The sequence below is a fragment of the Camelina sativa genome, chromosome 11 (genome assembly GCF_000633955.1).
Source record: "Camelina sativa cultivar DH55 chromosome 11, Cs, whole genome shotgun sequence".
Taxonomy (NCBI): Eukaryota; Viridiplantae; Streptophyta; class Magnoliopsida; order Brassicales; family Brassicaceae; genus Camelina; species Camelina sativa.
The window spans coordinates 47,880,847-47,897,251 of record NC_025695.1 but is presented as its reverse complement, the minus strand read 5'-3'; the positions used below and the strand labels follow the sequence as shown (position 1 = coordinate 47,897,251).

Here is a 16,405-nt window from a genome sequence, read left to right as displayed (position 1 = left end):
ACTGGAACAAGAATTCATATATAAATGCAAAGATTGAATGGACTATATATCCAGAATCTACTAGACGAGCATTTGCTATACTTAAATGTTTCAAAGTTTCCTTTTAGCATAAAGAACGGAGGCAATGGAGAAGAACTTCACCAACCCCACTAACCATTTTCAGATATTTTTTGAATAACTATTTAGCCATTGGATCACCTTTTTTCACCCAATAAATTAGATATTCTACGCTCGTTTCACCTTTCAAATTGTAATATGATGGTTTGAGGTGTTTTCTTCTTTAAAAGACTCCGATGTTTTCCAAATAATTGTTTTCAAAAATTTTGATTGATTATTATAGTAGTACTTTATTTCTTAACTTACTACATCTACCTTACAGAGAACGTATTACTATGCATTAAGAATATCAAAAAACTTGTGATAATACGAAACGAGTATGTATTAAGCAATAAATTTGGTCTCCTAGACCCCAACATCACTGAGAGCTGTCTACTTTTAAATACTCCTCCCCATCTTCCTTTGTATTGCTATCCACTTTATTACACAATTAAATAACATCAAATACTAACATTATTATATACACTACATCTAGGCATCTCTACCCACCCGGTACCCACTCATGTAAAAAAGGTCAGAATCCTTTAAATAAAATGATTAGATTTGATCATCAAGCAAAACCGAGTGCCTTAAATTTTAATAAAGTAGAGAAACAAAATGATTTTTTTTTCCTTATTTTTATATGCATATATTTTCCACATTTCCGAAGCACAATTTTTTTACACGTCACAACAAAACGACAAAAGAAAAGAGAGAGTGAGAGCCCTATCCACAATCCAAACCCGAGATCCAAACCCGAAAGTTTTTTTTATACACACGCGCCGTGCATCTTGCCATCTAAGATCTCGTCATCGCAATCGAAATATGCCACGTGTCATACTCACATCCCTTGAATCAAACAAGAGTCTTGCACGTCGAACTCTGCGGATCCCACATCGCCGGCAATAGATATTTCCTACCGGCGAGTCCACGGGCGTTGTAACTAGACCCGGTGGTTTTGTCAACGAGTACCCGACCCGCATAACCCGGGTAAGAACCCGACCCGAATATGCCAGGACAAGCGGAGACAGCTTCAAGCGGTGCAGTTGGTGGGCCTTGGAAATATCCGTTGTTAAACGGATTCGTGACGGTGTTAGCGAGAAGCGTGGCGAGGTTTATAATCATTCCGTCAACTCCAACGTCACCGTTAGGAGCGACCAACGTCACCGTTTGTGGTCCGTAAATAGGCTGGTGAAACGGCCAAGCGCAATATCCAGGGCACTGCGTCTCGGAGTTCCCGACCCAGACGTAAGCCGCGCCGTTAGCAGCGCGACGCGGTTTCGAGCCGGATGATCCGTGAGTCCCGCATCGGTTCATACAGAACCCTTCGACGGTAACGTCTTTCGCCGTTAGAACGACGGTTATGGCACGGAGTCCGCCGCCGTTGAGTTTTGTGGACAGAGCACGGAGGTAAGGATTTTTCAGGGATTTTCCGAGAGGATAGTTCTCGAGGAGAAGCTGCTTCCCGACGACGAGCGTTGAGGATCCTCCTTTGTATTTCTCAGTCGTCTTCCACCACGATGAGACGGAAGGAACTGCGGCGGAGGAGGCGTCTTTGGAGTTGAGCGAGCGGATGAAGTCGACGATGACGGACCGTTGGATCGGTGTGAATTTCCCGTAACAAACGAGATTGACGGTGATGTTACCTTTCAAGAGAGCTCCGTTATGGTATTTGAGTACAAGCGGCTGCTCCTTGACCAACGCGGCGGCGGAAAAGCCTGTTGTGGCGAAGAGAAGAGTGAGTAAGATGGCAAAACTGTAATAAGAAGCCATTGAGAAGGGTAGATATGAAATTGAACAGAGAGATATCAGGGCTGGTTTCATCTTCTGCAAACAAAATAACACAACAGTCGATCATCATCATCAGGAAGCAATCAAGAAACATAAAAAAGTTAAGAGAGAATATGGTTGGGGAAAATTGAAAACCAACCTGTGAGCATGAGAATAGAGTCAATAGGGAAACCCATTTTTTGAACCAAGAAACATCTCATGGATTTAGCATCACTGATGCAACCTTCCAAGCTGTAGCTTTTTCCCTTATAGTTCACGCCGCATAAAACTGCTCTCTTCTTCCCAAACGGCGATGGAAGAGGCTCGAGCAGCCGCGGTGGCGGTGGCCGTTGAGCCATCATTTGTTGTTGTTGTTGTTGTTGTGGATGATGCTGATGTTGCGGTGGTTGATGTGGTCTAAGTAGCTGTTGAAACCCATTAATTATGCGTTGCGCACCGCGTGCTACGTCCACCAGCGAGTAGACCTGCGTGACGTTGTGGCAGGTTGGGCATTGGATGGCACGGACGTCTGGTTGAACCAACATCCGTCTGCCGCAACGGCACCGTACTTCTCTCCGGCTAGCCATGTTTTGGTTTTTCTTTTTACAATTGCAACAAATTCATTTTGAGTGATTCGTTATTATCTCTATGCATGAAAAGTTTCAAAATGTGGAATGTGGATTTGTCCACGCAATTAAAGCTTATATAATGTGGATTCGTTATGTGAATCAATTCGAAAAAAAAAAGTTTTTTTGTAATAATAGAGGAATAAGATTCTATGTTGTTGGTGTTGGGTTTGGCGAGTTAAAGGCCCAACCAATAAGCCCAGTAAGGATCAGACGTCAATCCGACAATTGGGCCTGACGAGGGTCCAACTAGGGAGAGCTCGAGCTGAAGGGTGAGGTCAACCCGGAGAAGAAGTCGGGATTTCGCGGTCAAGATCACGGGAGAGATTGCAAGAGGGGATCCAGGAGGAGTCTCGTTGAAGATTAGGTTTAAATATTCGGCTATTATAAAGTGTTCAACACATGTAATTTTAAGCAATTCAATACACGAGATCAATACCAAAAAATCCAGTTCGCTGTTCTTCATTGTTCTAGTTGATTTATACCGAAAGTTTGCCCAGATCATATTTTCTAATCTCCTAATCTCAATTGTTGTTCCTGACCCCAACAATATCTCTAGAATAAATATGATGCAAATACAACAAACACAAACAATATAAAACTGTAATCAAACAAATTACAGTAAAACCTCTATAAATTAATAATGTTGGGACTAAGACATTTTATTAATTTATAGTGATATTAATTTATCTATAAATTAATAATAATTATTTTATAGTGTAAATTAATAATTATTAATTTATAGATATATTTTTAATTGTTTATTTTTAAAAAAATTATGAATTGGAACAACTATAGCAAAATAAGATTAAACTTTCGGATGTTATAAATTTTATGGTTTAGGAATTGAACTTGTAATATTTAGAAAGCACTATTTACAATAAATTACAAATATTATAGACAAATTGACTTATACACATGAGACACATAAATTCAAATCTATGAATAATAATATCAATTCTCCTATTTTAATAATCTGTCAAATTATCAAATTGTAAATGATGCATATCTAAAAATTAAAACTTTAAATTTTAATTATTTGTATGACATGTTATAAAATATTTTAGAGATATTATTATAGGTTGAAAATACAACATTACAATTGTTCTATAGAATTGAGCTTTAGGAGAAACATACACTATTATATCAGTATATATATATATATATATATAAATTTACATAATTATTAATTTATGATATTATTGGGACCATATTTTATAAGGAGATTTCGAAAAAATTATTATCTTATTATCTTATCGAATATTGTTAATTTTTACACTGGCCCGACTTGGGACCAGCAAAATTTATTAATTTATAGTGTTTATTAATTTATAAAGTATTAATTTATAGAGGTTTTACTGTAGAATAATATAAAATTGTAAAGTAATTATTATTCAAAAATATATATAGTCTTAGCAAACAATTGCAATATTAAAAATAAGTACTCTCTCAAACAAAATATATTTTTAAAAGAAATATAACAATAATTTTATTATTTTATTATAATTTTTGGAAAAAATGTTGATCTGTGCTATATAAAAAGGGATATATCCAAGTATCTGTGCTATAAAAAGGTAACAGTTGATAGATATTACCGAAAATAACAATCTAATTTAATATAATTCAATAAAATTTTTAAAAAACCATCATTTATTTTTGATTTTCAAAAACTTCCATAAATAAATCATACGAATTTGACAAAAAAAATCATACGAACTAATTATGGTTAGCATTAGACGGAAGCAAAAAGAAAATTGATTGTTACCAAAAAATTTAAAATAGTTATGATATTTGCCAAATATAATCTAAATAAAATATTTAGTACTTTCAAATATAGCATATTTTGCGAATAAACTTTGGATTTTAAATTCGTCATTATCTCAAAATATTTTGTGATTTGAATGCAATGCATTATCTCTAAAATTCTAACCATCTAAATCTATCTATATTAACATTTTTGAAGTACATTTTGGTTTATGCCCCATCAAACAATTCAACAATTTTCTTTACTATTACCTATAGCATTCTAAAAACAAAATTTTCTCTATGATTGTGTTGTTCATTTTGTCTATATAATTATTATATTTTCATTTGAATTAATTGTTAATAATGACTAATGTTGACTAATGTTTATGTGCAGTCATACAGACCACACCAGAGCATACCTGAAACGTCGTGGTCTTGAGTCGGAGTTTTTATGGGTTTATGGAGTTAAGCTACTTCTTCTTATACGATGATTCTTATGATCTAATAATAGTTGTTACGTTATGTGTACTCAATCCCTCATATGTTCAATCTCTTCAGCCCAATTTCATTGAACCAATCTATTGATTATAGTGTACAATACTTTTAATATTTGAAATATTAACGATTTGGTGTTGATATATATTGAATGGAAGAAAAAAACATGGAAGGAATGAGGATCGACTTTGATTTAATCTTCACACAATGAACGTACATAAAATTATTTTCTTGCTCTCATTGATTTATAACTTTAGTTTTGGGATTTGACTTTAATGTAATTCTTCTTTGTAGTTGTCAAGACACGAGCTGTACAAGCAATTGTGGTCATGGCAAGAACTGAGGGTACATATATATATATATATATATATATATTATATCACACTATTTTATGGTTCATGTTTCGTTTTTACTAATATATCACACTATTCTACGTAGACCAATTCTAATAAGTTTTTTTTTTTGGTCACAAATTCTAATAAAATTATGTTCCACATGTATCAAAGGAAATCATCGGTTTAATCACTTCAGCTTAAGCAATATTAATCTTCAATAACATAACAATTTAGAGCTATCATCCATGGCTCATCGATCAAACATATAGCCAAAAGATGTACGATTTGATTTTTGATCAAATCTTATATTTTACAATGGCGCAGGATATAAGGAGTCATCGATTCATGGAGAAGTCACGGGAAACTCGGCGGATCGATCGTGTTCCATTTCATGGAATGCTGTTAATAAACATATTCAATTTTTTCGTAGATGCTATTTATATATATTAAAGATATTTTAAATAATAATATAAAATAGTGCATTAAAAAGAATAATCTGTAATTTAATTTTTAATTAAGTTTCTAAAAAAAATTGATTAGAAAATTAGAAAATTTGATGTAAAAATCACATTGGAAATGTAAAGTGAACCGTCTATGTGAAACAAGAAAAAAACTCTAGAGAGAGTAATATTTAGTATTGAAATACTAAATTGATTAATATTTAATATGATGAAAGAAAAAAAGATTAATATTTAATAATTCAAATACCCATTAAAATATGTAATTATTGAAACGGAAACATTAATATAACTGGGAATTATGTAAATAACTAATTATCAGAGATTTGTGTTCATATATATTATTCAAATCTTAAAATAATTTGTAACATATATACACAAATAGCATAATTATCAAAATTAAATTAAATTTTTAAAAAGAGAATATTATTTTATTTTTCAACTGTTTAGTATTAACGACATAGAATCTAAAAGAAAAAACAAAGAGGTCTTGACTTTTGAGATAACATTACATAATCTAAAATTTTTGGTAGGAATATTCCTTTCTCAAATTTCCACTAATTTGGATAATAGTTTGACTACAGGACATATAAGGATCCATTTGAGATTTTCGAGTATTTTTTAAAAATATTTGGAGAATTCTACATAATTATTTTATTTCTCTGAATAATTTCCATTGATTTAATAAAATTAAAATTTATAAACCGGGATACGAGTATCTAAATCTATCATAATAAATATAGTCGAAAATGTAATTACTTAAAAGAGACGGTTATGAGATGACATTTTTTAACGCATACAAGACAAGACGAGTATCCCGTCCCAAGTATATACATCTAGGTTAAATACGTAAAATAAATGAAGCAGAAACCTAATCCAAATTTGACTTAAAACTCCTAAACAAACTGTTGGAAATGTTTGGATTAGTTTAGAATAATATACATGTAATATCACTTACTAAATTATATCTTAACTTTTTTCTTATAAATAGCAATCATGGAGGTATGAGTAGAGGTTTACATGAAAATTTTCCAATTTTTAAAAAATATTACACAATTATAACTCCGCACGTATGTATGGGTCCGAAACTAGATCCGAAATATTAATAAAACCCCACATTTATATCAACATTTTTAAGAAATATGTTTACAAATGTACCTCTGCATGTACGTAAAATAGTCCAAACCTAATTATAAACTTAGTTTTTTAAAAATTAACTCCGCACGTACGTTAAATATTATAAATATTTATTATCAATATTTTTAAAAATTTATTCCGGTTCTTTATTATCAATATTTTTAAAAAGTTAAATATTATAAATATTTAAAACTTTTAAAAAGTTAAATATTATAAATATTTATATTTTATAAAACATATAAATATTATAAATATTTATATTTTTAGAAAGTTAAACTTTATAATATATTAATAATTTTTAAAAGTTTATGAAGTTTCAAATATTATAAATATTTAAACTTTATAAGAAGGTTAAATATTATAAATATTTCAACTTTTAGAAAAGTTAGAAGACTTTTAAAATATTAATAATATATTTAAACTTTTACGAAACTTCAAATATGAGAAATACTCAACCGTTTTAAGAATTCTAAGTATTATAAATATTTAAACTTTATAAGAAGAGCCAAACTTATAAAATGTAAATGGTTACAATCTTAATAAATAACATATCAACTCAATTTAATATTTATAATATAAAACAATAAATATTAAAAATTAAGATGATATTGTGCGAGTTAAAATATCTCGTGACATGGTTATATAGCGGAACGGGTTTTGTCGATATTTATATAAATTGAAAATATCATTAATTCGGTTTTACACGGGTAAAACATCATTTCATTATTTTATTAACACTATAGGTATCAGAGAATATATATATATATATATATATATATATATATATATAAAATAATTAAATATATATTATGTAAAAAAAAATTACGGTATTATATGGTTTAAACTATAAAATTAACAATTGTTATATAATTATTTAACCAGTAAATACAACTTATAATTTAAATGTTTTAATTATAAATAATTTGTTCCGCGGTGTACCGCGGGTCCTAATCTAGTGATTTAGGTGTTTCAGCAGCTCCAACTCCACCTGAGTTTGTTTTTGAGTCTCCATTTGATAATGATTTCGATAATGTAAAACTCTTACAGTAAGAGTAGTGTCTTCTTTACTTGATAATGATGTTAATCTTTCTGAGTCTTGATCAAAAGGTCAATTAAAACCTAATGTGTAATCCACCACGATCTAGTGGTATCGTTGTAACACTTCAGGATCGAATCCACACAGACCAAGCAATTGCATTATGAAATTATCAAGGTCAAATATAGCTAAGACAAAAAAAGTTTGAGTTTGAAAGTCACTAACAAAGCAGTAAATAAAAGAGTGTTTTAAATCGTGAAGTGACCTTAGTGCAGTGGCATGAGATAAGTCCATTTGTAGAAGGCACCATCACACCCGGGATCGAGTTCCGGCTCCTACGAATGTAGGAATTAGGCTAATGGGCCGGCCAGTTGTGGCCCAATGGTTGACAAAAAAAAAGAGTGTTTTAAATCAATAAATAAAAGCATTGGGTGCAGGAAATCATTAGGGATTATGATCACGAATTGTAAAGCTATCCTACTTCCGGAGCAATAACTATCTAATTTTCCAATAATAATCCTTAATTCATAATGCACCATCACACTAAAAATCGATCTCGCTCCCTATCTTGCTGCAGTTGGCTGAGTCATTGGTCTTAAGCTCCAAGAAACGCAAAGTTGAAACATGCCAAGTCATTGAGCTGAGCTGGCTATGAATTTTCACAACAGAGCTTAATCCAAGAGCTAGATGAATCTAAGTCAGTCTTTAGTTGTACTCTGGTCCGTTTCTTTTGTTATTTTATTGTTTTGATTGTTTTTATCTGAATGTAATTTAGTGTTGTTTTTTAGTGAGCTTTGATCGAATAAAATAAATGTATGTTGAAATCTCGTTATTATAATTTCAGTAGCCAGATCATAATAAAGGTCATCCATAAGTTTATTAATAAGGGAACAAACAAGCCATCATGTTTTGCAGTAGACCTAAACATATAGATAAGAGTTGAATTCAAAACCTAGTTTGAAAAAAAAAAAAGAAGATCAAGCTCATCCATAGTATAGGCAAATTCACAGTGATGGTAGACCAAACCACATCTTCGTACGTATTCTCCCATCCGACGAGATTCTAATCTTTGTCGGGGAATAGTCTCTGGAAGTTGGGTGAGTGTTGCGAACAAACTTGTTGACCCAGAGCTCGGCTTTTAATTTAGTTCGTTACTTTAGTTATTTCCACATGGCCTGATCAATGACTTTTTTTTGTTGATTTTGAAACATTTCATCTAATCCTATACTTTTTCTTCCATTTAAACACCTTATATTCATTAGCTTTTCGAATACGCTCTGCACTAAATTACTAAGAAATTAGAGATATCATGTGCTTTAAAGGTCAACATTTTTTTAAAAAATATAATATAATAATAAAAATTATTGTTATATTTAAAAAAAATAAATTTTGTTTGAGGTAATATATTTTTTAATTGTTTTATAAATCTATATATGTTTTTTTCAATACTAATTATTTTAGAATATTATAGTATTTTATTTTTTTATGTATATTACAGTTTTATATTATTTGTTTGTTTGTATGTGCATCAATATTTTGTGAAATATGAAGTAGTAATTTTAATATTATAATTGTGAGCAAATAAAATTTATTAATTTATCAACTATATAAGTTTAATTTTACCAACCCGTCAATGTGAACATTAAAACAAACATTTTTTCCATTGATTAAGTAATATATATTTTACACTATTTATTTGGAAACATTTAACGTTAATTTGGGAAAATGAACATCATTTACATCTATTCTTTTGTTGATCAATTGTAATTAAGAGATAAAGTCACTTCTTATACTCTCATCTGTGGAGTATACTGTACATAAAACTCAAAAAATCAAAAACTCTTTGTAACTTTTTTATTAGTGAAAGAGTTCGTTAGTTGTCATTAAGAAAAAAAAACTAGAGTCTATAAATTGATTTAGGATATTAAAAGCGTTTATTTGAAAAAATAATAGAAAAGAGAAAAAGATGGCATGGATCATCCTTTATACTATAAATCACAAGTCACATGGCCAATAAAAATGTGCCACATAACATTTAAAAACATTTTTTAAGTTAATAAAAATCAGTTAAAAATAAAAACGTGATCATGCTAACAAGAATTAAGAAGAAAAACAAAAAAAAAACCTATCTCCCACGATCCATTCTTCGCCCACGATCTCTGTTTTTTTCCCTATATATTAGATCCGATACTTAAACACCATAAAATCTCTCAGTCGATCAAAAAAAACAAAATATGGGTCTCCTCAACTTCAGTCTCAAAAGTCAAAACCTTAATTTCAGTTTTCAGTCTCAAAACCTTAATTTGGAGTCGTTTATACAGTGAGTGAGTGGTCTGCCACTTTTTTTCCTTATATAATTTCATTTTTTTAGAGTTTCGATATATATGACGAATTGGTTTATGTTCGATTGGTTGTAGGGGCATGGAAGATGAGGTGTTGAAGATGACATAATTTAACCGATGTAAGTTGGCCATGATGTATCAATCCATTCAGCTTTCTCGGTAAATTAGTCTTTGTCTATAGAGAGTACATTATATTTTTTTTCTCTTTCAGATGTTTGATTTATCAATACAATGTAAAACCATCATATTTGCCTATAAAATTATTCTTAAAGATAACTTTTCAAAAACCTCTTTTTCGCAAAAACAAAAGTTCCACTTTCATGAATTGTTGGAGAAGTCTTAAATTTAATGAAGCATCATGCTGCATTATTTTTTCAAATCAATATGTGCAGCTGTGATTCTTTAACCAGTTCCACATGTCGTTTTGTGTATTTCATAGATTTTTTATGTCACTCAAATCAAATATAAAGTGTATAGCATACATTAATAATTAATACGTATAAAGATAATTTATACTCAAAATAATGACTAAAAACAATTTTGATCACTTAACTATGTTTCTATTGTTTCAAAGTGATTTTTGATTCTTGATTGTCTTTACTACAGTATGATATTTTACTTCTCATTGTTTTGATTAGATTTGTAAAATTGTTTGCAGGTAACTAGGTAAGGTCATGAATGAATGATGAGAAGCCATAAACTGCTCATCAAACAGGTAATTATTAAACTAATATTTGTACTTTCTTTTTATCAAAAATAATGATTTGTGCTCTAGCTAATTTAGATTAATGTAAAGTTTTCTTTTTTGAACTCTAATCTAACGTAACTGTTAGTATGTTTGTGGATTGTGGGTTAATCAATGAAAAGTGGGTTAATCAATGAAAAGTCATTTTTCCACATAAACCTTAAAGTTACGTATACATCTAATTGTTGGGTATATATACTATTTGCAAAAATACTCCCGTACATAGCACGGGGTGTAATACTAATCTTATTATATAAATTTTGATGACAAAATTACACATTAACAAGATCGTGACACGTGTCAATTATATTATTCAGATATTGACATATGTTAATTCATTATTAAAAATATTAAAAATAAAAATGTAAAAATTCAAAACATAACCTAAAAAGTTTTTTTTAATCAACATATCAAAAAAGGTAACACACAGTAATTAAAAGACTCAACTGGAAAGCTCCCATGCACTAATATCGAAGTCTCTCTCCCTTCTTTGATTATCGGCGCTGGTGCTCACCGGTGTCGGGAAATTTCCTTTGTCCTTTTGTTCTTCCTCTACTCTAGTCCTTTTGCTCTTTCTCTTTTATCGTTTATTTTGTTTTTCCTTTTGAAACCTTTTCAAACCTTACCTAGCCCAAGGATTTTGGTGAGTTCTACAAAAAAAGAGAGAAGATGGTGTCCGGCGAGCTCCATTCTTCATCCCCAACTTGTATCACCTCTGCCCAAATCATTTATGGTGGAACCTTTAAACTCTAGATCTGAGGTATTGTTCAGCCTCTGGTTCTTCTCCTATGCTTCTATCGGGTTTCACAGCCAAACGCCGACCCTACCTCCATCGGAGATGCTTGCTTCACTGCTAAATCCTCCTCCATCTGTGTACGACGGCTGCTGCTCCTCTTGCAAACTTTTGCCAGCCAAAAACCTAGTCTCCCAACTGGTGGGCCTATTTTCTTGTGGCCCATTAAGCTTCCATAGGCCCAGTCCGAAAAAGGTGATCCAAACTGTTTTATTGTAAAGCTCAGGCTTGTTTTTTACTTTTCCCTTGTACATCCTTAGCCAATGTAGGTATCGTTTACTATCCTTTGTCCGAAGACTACAAACGGAAGAAAACGCCCCTTTGTTGCTATGGTTGTACAAGATTTCTCTGAGAACCCTGCCATTAGGATCTCTGAACATGAGAGGTTAAGCTTTACGAAAAAAGGTTTTATGTCCCCACCTCCCACTTATCTGAGAACCTTGCCTTTCGCATCATCTAGGATTACTTCTCATGTTTTTAAAAGGATGAAGAAGAAAGGCATTAAGATCCCCTCTTCAAGGAGAGGTGGTTACCGAAGCTTCTTCAGGCCTTATGCTCCTTACCCCCTGATTACCGAAACCACACATATGCCAATCTGTTTTTTCATGAAAGGCCCTCCTACACCTAAAAGATTGAAACCCAGGTCTGGTTTATTTTTTCTGCTGCAAACTGGCTACAAACTTTGTGTGGAACTTCTTAATCTCCATGGCCGCCGAGGACTTCATGCGGGAGAGAATCCACCTGGTATGTTACGGTCCTGCACTTATCCACTCCGAATCATGGTTAAAATAGCTTCACTTAGACTCTTGAGCTTGTCCAATGTATCATCTCCCTCATACTTTCATGACGAGTACAAGCAACATGCCCTCATCACCACCTCCACACGCTATGATTTGTCTAAGCTCAACTCTCAATCCTCGACAACTCTAGCATTCAACCTCAACCATTGGAGCAACATCACCTTTGCTCAAACCCTTGTCAAAGCACTACCTCGTGTAGTTCTTCTTGTGCCGGCTAGAAGCAAGTCTTTGGCCCCTCCACCAACGCCATTTTGTCTTTTGACTTTGGCTACTCAGTCCTCCTTTGACTCGCTCTTGGAAGACTTGTTGATAATCCTTGACCTCACATGTATCAAAAAGCTTCTTAGCTTTTGGTTCAAAGCTCTCAAGAAACCATTATCGACTAATCGTTTTTATCACTCTATCTCTTTTATGTTAGCATTGGGGAGTACCTTTTATTGTTGTACTTTAAACTTTGGAATCTCAGATTCCTCTTATCTTTGTACTTGGTTTCTGTTCTGATGAATGAAAACAAGTTCGTGTTTCAAAAAAAAAACCTAAAAAGTTTTTATATAAAAGTAAATAGATAAAATAAAATTTTATTTTATATTATTAAATTTTAAAAAAATAAAAATGTAAAAATTCAAAACCTAACCTAAAAAGGTTTTATATAAAAGTAAATAGATAAAATAAAACCTAATTTTATTATATAAAGTTTGATGTCAAAATTACTCATTAACAAGATCGTGACATGTGTCAATTGTATCATTTAGATGTTGACACATGTCACACATGTCAATTTTAAATTTATTAAAATTATAAAAATAAAAATGTAAAATCTCAAAACCTACTATGAAAAGGTTTTATATAAAAGTAAAATAGAGAAAAAAAAAACATAATTTTATTTAAAATATTTAAACAGTTTTAAAATTTAGAAAAAATCATTATAAGGAAATTATATATATATCATAAAATTCGAAATTATAATATTATTTACTTATTTTAATTTTAAGTTGCTAATTTTACAAGAAAAAATATTACTTTTTATATAAGAAAAAAATGATTGTGAAAATTATACAATTAATTACTGTTTCTAAAAAATGTAAATACTCACCTTTACACAAAGAAAAATATTGTTGAAAAAAAAACATAAAAAAATAGATTGTCTCATATTTTTTTCACCTATCAAATAATTTATTCAAAAAGACTGCTATTGTAATATATAAGATAGGAGTATGTAAGATTAACATATGCGTTTTTGTAACTACATAAATGTTAAAGTAAAGAGACATAATATATTATTTAATGTGTTCATAAAGACAATTTGTTAGTAGTAATAAAGACTAAAGAATATATTTTAACAATAAAATATATTTGTATGTACCAATACATTTTTAGTGGTGATGTAGATAGTACATTTGTAAATAGATATACATTAGTGTATTATAGCAAAAAAAACAATTATTTTCTATAATTAAAAGTTTATCTCTTTACTTTTATATATTGTTTTTACTTATGAAAATAATTAAATATATATTCTTTGTTAAATTTAATTTTATTTTAATAACTTTGAACTCATCTACATCTATTTTCTTTAACTAAAAGTGTATCTATTTACTGTTTTTTTTTTCAATCAAACAATTAAAAGGAAAATTTTCGGTTAGCTGCCCAAACCGGAGGGAAAAGATTTACAAAAGAAACTTCAGATATAAGAGAACACGAAGCATGGGCAAGACAATCAGCCTTCGTATTTGACGCACGCGGGATCATAAAGATGGAGAATAGTGGGAAAGACTCGAGCGAGTTAAACTCATCAAGCAAGTTAGAGAAGGACGGCCAATATTCAAAAGACTGCACCATAGTAGAGTAACTCAGCACAATCAGTCTCAAAACGTTGACAAGCGATCCCTTCAACACGTATCCGCTCAATGGTCCACAACAACATTTTTAACTCCGAATGCAGGGGGAGGGGCTCTGTTTTAGACACTTGGCCCCCAACAACAAGGTTCGCTCCTCACCAACGCAACACTACCAGCCCAATCATGAATGCACATTGGTTGTTTTCTAAGAACCATCAATCTGACAATGAGGTGAAGAAACCTGGACATCTGAATACGAAGATGAAGCTGATATGACTGCCGTAAAAGAGAGCGCATATTCCCAGGCTAAATTATCGTCCAAAGTCTGAGTAATTATATCATTCGCCTCTATCTCTTAACCTTGATTTTTTGTATGACCTTCCAGATTGCCAATAAAATCCATGGTAATTGAAGAAGTTGATCAGGATCACCCTGTTGAGAGGAGTCCCTCTAGAAAACAAAATCTAAATTCGAGTACACCGACTCATATGGTAAACCCTCTGACAAGACCGAAGTCAGATATAAATTCTAAACTTCACACGAACGAGGACATTCAAAATAAAAATGTGATTAATAGTTTCAACCGTAGAGTTACATCTTTTACATCAAATATCACATTGGATACCTCGATGTATCTATTTACTTACTAAAAATATTTACTTTATATTATTTAATAAATTTAATTTTATTTTAAAAATTATAAATCCGCATATTGGGCGGGTCCTAATCTAGTTAATTATAAAAGAAAGAAAGAAGCTATATTAATTTACTCACGCACTGTGATCTTCTTTATTTATTTATTTTTTTGGGTTTGAAACTGTGACAGTTTCGTTTTTGTTTTCGAAAACACACTATATTAGTAGTCCAGTTCCTGTGTTACTACGTTTGAGAAAGAAAAAAATGGTGAGAGATTATTTTCTCTTTGTCATGTATCAAACGATTATGATATGTGTTCTAGTCAAATCCCAAAATCAAACCGCCGGTACGTACGTATCCTTTTTATTTTGTATAATAACGTTTTCAATAAGATTCTAATAAAAATTATCAGAGGATAAAAAGCATCTCCTCATTAACTAATTATGTTTGGAATCGAAGGATCTGGAGATGCGTAGCAGAGGCGATTGAATCGGCGGAGGCCAATCGCGAGAGATAGAATCGAATAAGAATCCTGGTATATACTCTCTATCTGGGTCTGTGGTTGGTCTCTGTTTGGTACTAGATGATTCATTTCTAATCTTGTAGACTGAGATATTTCACTAGCAAAGATCATTTGCTTGTTGCAATCAATGTCTCATTTGGTGTATTATCTTTGGAATATACAGGACGGAGCTTTGTCGTTTCAGTGGGCAGAAAATTTACCCAGGAAGGGGAATTAGATTTATCCGATCTGATTCTCAGGTTAGCTAAACTCTTTTTTTTTTTTTTATGAATCCCCTGAGCTTATGAGATTTGATGTTTTTGGTCTTTAGTCTTATAATGGTGTTGGGGGTTTTTGTTTTTGTTTTTCATGGTTCCATCAGGTTTTCTTGTTTCTTAACTCAATTAAATACATTTGAAAAAAATTTATGTTATTGGGTCAAACAAAACATATGTTATGTTACAGTGCTTGATCCTTGTCCCCCGAAAACATGTCATTTTCCTATTTTTATAATATCTTAAAATTGCTCACGCACTGTGATCTTCTTTATTTATTACTCACGCACTGTGATCTTCCTCAGTTTCGTTTTTGTTTTCGAAAACACACTATATATATTAGTACTCCAGTTCCTGTGTTACTACGTTTGAGAAAGAAAAAAATGATGAGAGATTATTTTCTCTTTGTCATGTGTCATACGATTATGATATGTGTTCTAGTCAAATCCCAAAATCAAACCGCCGGTACGTACGTATCCTTTTTATTTTGTATAATAACGTTTTCTGTAAGATTCTAATTATGGTTTTCTCTGCAAGGTTTTATCAACGTCGCTTGCGGTTTGCCTTCCGTCGAATCTCCTTACGAAGATCGCTGGACTAATATGACATATACAACGGACGCCAAGTTGGTACAAGGTATGCCAGCGAGAAGGGTTGATAAGGCTTTTCAATCGAACATACGTAAGCAGTCTTTGAACCTACGATTCTTTCCAAATGGAAAACGAAATTGCTACAAGATTAACGTCAAGCAAGACACACAGTATCTCATAAGAGC

The 16,405-nt window shown here is 31.6% G+C and overlaps 1 protein-coding gene and 1 long non-coding RNA gene across 2 annotated transcripts; one reads left to right on the top strand and one right to left on the bottom strand.

The window, feature by feature from the left end:
* Positions 670–2,578, bottom strand: LOC104727055 (protein EXORDIUM-like 2). The gene is made up of 2 exons (XM_010446055.2): positions 2,027–2,578; positions 670–1,923 (listed from the first exon to the last, which is right to left on the bottom strand). Exon 2 carries the CDS (start codon positions 1,918–1,920, stop codon positions 952–954), a length of 969 nt encoding a protein of 322 aa, XP_010444357.1. The 5' UTR covers positions 1,921–1,923; positions 2,027–2,578; the 3' UTR covers positions 670–951.
* Positions 15,508–16,398, top strand: LOC109125077. The gene is made up of 3 exons (XR_002034073.1): positions 15,508–15,615; positions 15,738–16,095; positions 16,168–16,398. It is a non-coding gene; the product is annotated as an uncharacterized LOC109125077 (long non-coding RNA).